Genomic DNA, 6,204 nt, shown 5'->3' on the forward strand with positions numbered 1-6,204 from the left:
ATTAAATGAATATGTTCAATATTTATTAAATACGCATTAACTTTAACGATAAATATTTCAGTTAAATTTTATAAAAAAGATGGTCAAATAATAATTTTCGAATATCTATGCATACATCAATACATGGTACCTAATCTAGTTTGCACTATTTTCAAATCTGAATTGGAGTATTATTTATTGATAAATCATTTTCTGCGAGAAATTGTGTCGAACAAAATTCGAAAATGATCCATTTCTTGATGAAGAATTAAGCCAATCCTAATCGTAGAAAAGCAACGGTCACGATCACCTAAAAACTCAATGGGTTAAACAGTGACTCGGCTATTAAAAGGGCAAAAGGTGTCTCCTCCATTTCACAACACCATCACCAATTCTCTTCTCTCCACCAACCGTCTTCTTCCCCTCACTCTACTTTTATCACAGAGACACAGATCGATTTCGCCATGGTTACCATCAAGTCCGTCAAAGCTAGGCAGATCTTCGACAGCCGTGGTAACCCTACCGTCGAGGTATCACCTCTTTCCCTCTCCTCTTATTTTTCTCTCTCTATTCTTTTCCCTCGTAATCATCGACTGTCATCGGAAGTCGATCTGTTACTCGACGTTCGATTTCGCTTTAAGTGATGTTTTTTCCTGATTTATTTTTATGTTTCTGTCGCTTTTTGCTGATTTTTTAGTTTCTGCTTGTAATATTAGTTGAAATGGTCGATAATACATGTTTTTGTTGCTGTATTGAAGCTATTGAATTGATTTGTTTGTGCTTCTGCATTTAATTGATTTTTATCGTCGATTTCACCTCTTTTCTTTAGAAGTGAATATTGATGTAACCACGAAAGGATTTTAGCTGTAGTTTAATTGATGAATCCGACGTTAGATTTCGTTTATAAGAGTAGTGATGTTTTCACGATTTATAAAATTTCATGTTTTCGATAATTTTTAACTGATTTTTTTATATTGTAATATTAGCTAAAATGATTGAGATTTCACTTGTGTATACTCCATTTGGATGATTCATCATCATTGTTCTATGGAGTTTTTTTGTCGTGGGATTCATATTTGGGAGATGTTATATATAGAGTAGTTTTCAATTTTCATAATGTTTATAGAGAGATGTTATATTGTTTCCATTATCGATGTAATAGTTAGTCAATTGATTACATTTTTGTTTCTTAATATTTTAGCTACTGAAATGATCTGTTAGTTTATTCTCTCTATCTGCACACACATTTGTTTCGCTGTTTTTTTGTTGGTCATCGTTATATTGTTTATGTAACATAATTTATGCCGAGCTGTTCTAGATGATTGGTTGTGTCGAACGAAAATGGAACGAGATTATAGTTTTGATAACTACGGGAAGATAGTTTGATTTATAGTCTCTTGTGCGTTTTTTAAGTTTCATGCCTAAATATTTAGGTGAAGCATTTGTAATTAATATTATGGTGTGTTTGGTAACTTGAATTTCATTTGAAATCCTGGAATTGGACAATTCAAGTGTTTGGAAGGTGGAGAATTTCAAATCTGAAATTGGTCCAATTTCAAACACAATTCAAAAGGCCCATAAACTACTGGATTTGAAATTAGTTTTGTTACCAGTGTCATTTGAAATTCTTATGCTCCTCTACATTATACTACCTAGTCTTTCCTAGGAAGCCTCTAAATAATTCACTTGATCTCCATCTTTCTGCCTCCTCTCTTCATTCTCTCTCCCCTACTGTACTTTCATGGTTTCACCAGCGCCGCCACACTTCAACCGGCGCCACCATGATCTTCTTCTAGTCCACTTCTGCTCTTCCTCTTCCACGAATATTGGGACATTTATATTGCTGTGAATTTTCCCCCTCTGTCAATTGATTTGTTTTTTTGACATAGTTTTTCAACTCGAATATTATTGTTGAGAAATCACCATCTTTCTGTCTCCTCCTCTTTGTAAAAGAAATATGAGTAGAAGAGAGAAAAAGAGGGCATGGGTGGATGAGGGAGTAAGTAATTTAGTAAAATTCAAATTCTAGAAATCAAATTTTGGTGTTCTCAAACAGGGGAATTGTAATTGAAATTTGTCATTTGTGATTCTGAAATTGAAATTCAGTATTTGAAATGAAATGTGAGTTCCCAAACAGGCTCTAATAATATTCACTAAGATTAGGCTGTATGCTTGGTTTGTTCATTGATGTTAGTTTCATGGATGTGTTTTTTTTTCAAGGCTGATATTCATCTAGATGATGGAACCTTCGCTAGAGCTGCTGTTCCAAGTGGTGCATCCACTGGTGAGTTCTCCTTGTCTGTAAGAGTGGCTTCTTAATTACTATTATTTGACAGTTTTAGCATTGATAAAATGTACTGCTGGTGGATTGCTTATGGTTTTTGATGTCAAACTTCTACTTGTTAATTGTTAGGTATCTATGAAGCCCTTGAGCTCAGGGATGGAGGCAAAGACTATATGGGAAAGGGTGTTTTCAAGGTTAGTTTGTGGTTAGCAGCCATGGTAATAGTTTCCGTGCAATCATAGACTTGGTTGTGCTTATAATGTATATTTTATATGTGCAGGCTGTTCAGAATGTAAATGAGATCATTGGCCCTGCTTTGGTTGGCAAGGTATGCTTAACTATGAGATTCTATTATAGTACTGCTGCAATAAGTTATTGGATTACATCAGATTGTCATATAGTTCTAATAAGAGAAAACTATGTATTCAATTGCAATTCGTTTGAGGCTCCTTCGGTTCATCTTCATTTCTGCAATTAGTAATCACTCTTACTTCATCATGTAGGACCCAACTGAGCAGACTGCTATTGACAACTTCATGGTTCAAGAACTCGATGGAACCACAAATGAATGGGGTTGGTGCAAGCAAAAGGTATTTACTGGACCTTTTTGTCATCTAACTTTTTCATGTTTAGCTGTGTCATGGGGTGCAAGTAGCCAAGTAGAAACATGTTGAGGGTAAGAAATGAAAGGGTTGATTATTATTCTCACAAGTTTAAGCTTTAGTGCATTACCCTGTTGATGGCCTTGATTGCTTGCCTAATTAAATCATTTTGCTACTGGCAGTTGGGAGCAAATGCCATCTTGGCTGTGTCTCTTGCTGTCTGCAAGGCTGGAGCGCAAGTCAAGAAAATCCCACTATACCAGGTATGGTGATTATTTCTTCTGCAGAATTGTATCTTCTCTTATTTGTCTCCTGATTAGTGCTGACTTTCTTTTCTGTTCTGATTCAGCACATTGCTGAGATTTCTGGTAACAAGAAGATGGTCTTGCCAGTACCAGCCTTCAACGTTATCAATGGTGGGTCTCATGCCGGAAACAAGCTTGCAATGCAAGAGTTCATGATTTTGCCTACGGGAGCTTCCTCGTTCAGGGAAGCAATGAAGATGGGTAGTGAAGTGTATCACCACTTGAAGGTAGCTTGAGCTTATCTTTTTCAATCTTTTTGCTTGAACTTCACTCCCCGTTGGTGCGATGCAAATTCTACCTGTTATTGTTCACCATTATGCTATATTATGAAAATAAAACTGTTTCAGTAATTATTATAACAAAGCAATATTGGAGTGTTTGTGTATTGGTAGTATATTTTTGTAGTGCTTTGGGTTCAACACAATAGTGTATGAACAGGAAAGTTATTTGGCTTTGATTTAGTTGTGGTGTGGCTGTTGTAGTCTAATTTTCTATTTATACTAAAACAGACACCAGTAGTGACACTTGTCATTTCTTGGTGCAAATTTTGCCGCTAATTTTTTTTCCTATAAAATCTCTATTTATTTACTTTCAAGTATGGAAAAAATATTTGTTTATAGATTATGGAAATAATATATAACACATAAAAATAATTTGCCAAAAATGATTTTTGGTAATAATTTAGTTAAATCGTTATGTTAATTAATAATGGAAAACATATTTACTAAATATTTTGGTCAAATAAGCATATTAGTATATAAAATGTGTAGTATGTAGTAGGAAGGAAATTGCATACTCCGTATAGATATATATTGTGTTCCTTGTTAGGAATAGGCACTTTGTTTAGGGTATGGTACACGCTTACGTTGCCTCTAAAACTGAAATTTCTTTTTCCTGATCCTGTGAACACAGAGTGTGATCAAGAAGAAGTACGGTCAAGATGCGACGAATGTTGGTGATGAAGGTGGCTTTGCTCCTAACATCCAGGTGATCCACAGCATTCAGTTATGCCACCCAGTGTTTATTGATAAGTTGGTACTTGGTAGGGTTTTATTCATGTGTTTTCTTTGAATTTATAGGAGAACAAGGAAGGTCTTGAGTTGCTGAAGACTGCCATTGAGAAAGCTGGATACACTGGCAAGGTGGTCATTGGAATGGATGTTGCTGCAGCTGAGTTCTACAGTAAGGACAAGACCTACGACTTAAACTTCAAGGAAGAGGTATACTTTGGTTCTTTATTGGGCAAAAGCCTAGAGGATTAGTTTTGGTGAAACATAATTGCGGAAGGGTCTGCATTCCTCTTAAGCTATTGAGATCTCTCTTGTTTTGTTTGAATCACTGGATAATCTTGTGTAATTATTTCGTAGAACAATGACGGATCACAAAAGATCTCTGGGGATGCCCTTAAGGATCTTTACAAGTCATTTGTGTCAGAGTACCCCATAGTGTCAATTGAAGATCCCTTTGACCAAGATGACTGGGAGCATTATGGCAAGCTTACTGCAGAAATTGGAGACAAAGTACAAATTGTAGGAGATGATCTCTTGGTCACCAACCCCAAGGTAAATCATGATTGGATTCTCTTGACCTGCTAAAATTTCGTTTTGGAGGATAACCTGATTTAAGCAGTCTAGTTTGGTCCCTGTTTAACGAATAATATTCAATTTGTGCAGAGGGTGGAGAAGGCAATCAATGGGAAGTCCTGTAATGCTCTTCTTCTCAAGGTATGCTGATTTTCTTACAGATTTCTATTTTCTGCTTACTGTATCTGTTGTATCAGTTATGTAACCATGTTCTGATCATGTGATTGATATTGGAACAGGTTAACCAAATTGGGTCAGTGACGGAGAGTATTGAGGCCGTGAAGATGTCAAAACGTGCTGGGTGGGGTGTGATGGCTAGCCACCGCAGGTTTGTGTATAAAAACATGTACATATCCTTCCCTTAGCTGTCTTCTAAATGGTTGGTTGATCTCATGATTTATTTTCTTTGGCTGCAGTGGAGAAACCGAAGATACTTTCATTGCCGATCTTTCTGTTGGACTTTCTACGGTATTACACCTGTGCTACCTTTGAATTGTAGAGTACATACGCTGTTCATCATCTTGACATGTTTGTCATTGGTTCTTTCTTGAACAGGGTCAAATCAAGACTGGAGCTCCATGCAGATCTGAGCGTCTTGCCAAATACAACCAGGTCAGTTGTAGCCTCTCTGTTTAGCGGATGCATTTTTTAACAACAGTGTATAAGTTATAAACATGGAGAGGTGGGGAAGAAGAGAAATACTTGTTTTAGTGTCTGGCAAATTTTGGTAGTCTGGGCAGGAGATATGAGCATTTTTCCTATAGCCTGATATGATAAAATTGATAATACAGGTCAGATGTGGGTTTACCTTCCTGGGACAAAAATGGGACTCTAAACTGCATAGAGGGTTTTAATACTGTTAGCAGTTGTTGACTTGTGAACGTTTATGGTTGAACTCTGATGCACTTATATTTTGTTATGTACAGCTCTTGCGTATTGAGGAGGAACTCGGTGACAAAGCTATTTACGCCGGAGCAGACTTCCGTGCACCAGTTGAGCCTTACTAAGGTGTGAATTTGCATGCTGATTTTGAGAGAAGGCTTATCCGTTAATAATAGACCAGACCCTAGGGTGTTGCGGAGCAACTTTGTTGATGTTTTTGTTGAGGGCTTGAGCAGTAATTAATTAATGCTATGTTTTTTGGAAACCGGAATGCTTTGGTTTAAGCTTTATGATTTCATATTATTTTATCTTTGATGCCTGCTTCCCAGGACTGCCACGGTCATACTCTCTTAGCTCTTACAATATGGGATCTTTATCTTACCCATTGCTAAATTTATCGTATGAAATGAGAAGGTCGAATAGATGTGGAATCTACTTTTGGCACACTTCTCCGTAGTTGATTTTGGCACATCACTTAGTGTGAGAGTACAAAATTGTGCTCTATTCACACGGGATGTGCCAAAATAAATTTTCAACAAATGTCCTAGCCGACTGCATAGTTGTTACAT

General features: G+C 36.7%; 1 protein-coding gene across 1 annotated transcript; it reads left to right on the plus strand.

Annotated features, from left to right (window-relative positions):
* The first annotated feature begins 208 nt into the window (after positions 1–208).
* LOC110796472 (enolase) lies at positions 209–5,950 on the plus strand. The gene is made up of 15 exons (XM_022001535.2): positions 209–509; positions 2,200–2,263; positions 2,393–2,457; positions 2,544–2,591; positions 2,767–2,853; positions 3,048–3,128; positions 3,215–3,397; positions 4,083–4,157; positions 4,250–4,390; positions 4,538–4,732; positions 4,844–4,894; positions 4,993–5,081; positions 5,170–5,221; positions 5,309–5,365; positions 5,680–5,950. Exons 1-15 carry the CDS (start codon positions 444–446, stop codon positions 5,758–5,760), a joined length of 1,335 nt encoding a protein of 444 aa, XP_021857227.1. The 5' UTR covers positions 209–443; the 3' UTR covers positions 5,761–5,950.
* The last annotated feature ends 254 nt before the right edge of the window (positions 5,951–6,204 follow it).

The sequence above is a fragment of the Spinacia oleracea genome, chromosome 5 (genome assembly GCF_020520425.1).
Source record: "Spinacia oleracea cultivar Varoflay chromosome 5, BTI_SOV_V1, whole genome shotgun sequence".
Taxonomy (NCBI): Eukaryota; Viridiplantae; Streptophyta; class Magnoliopsida; order Caryophyllales; family Amaranthaceae; genus Spinacia; species Spinacia oleracea.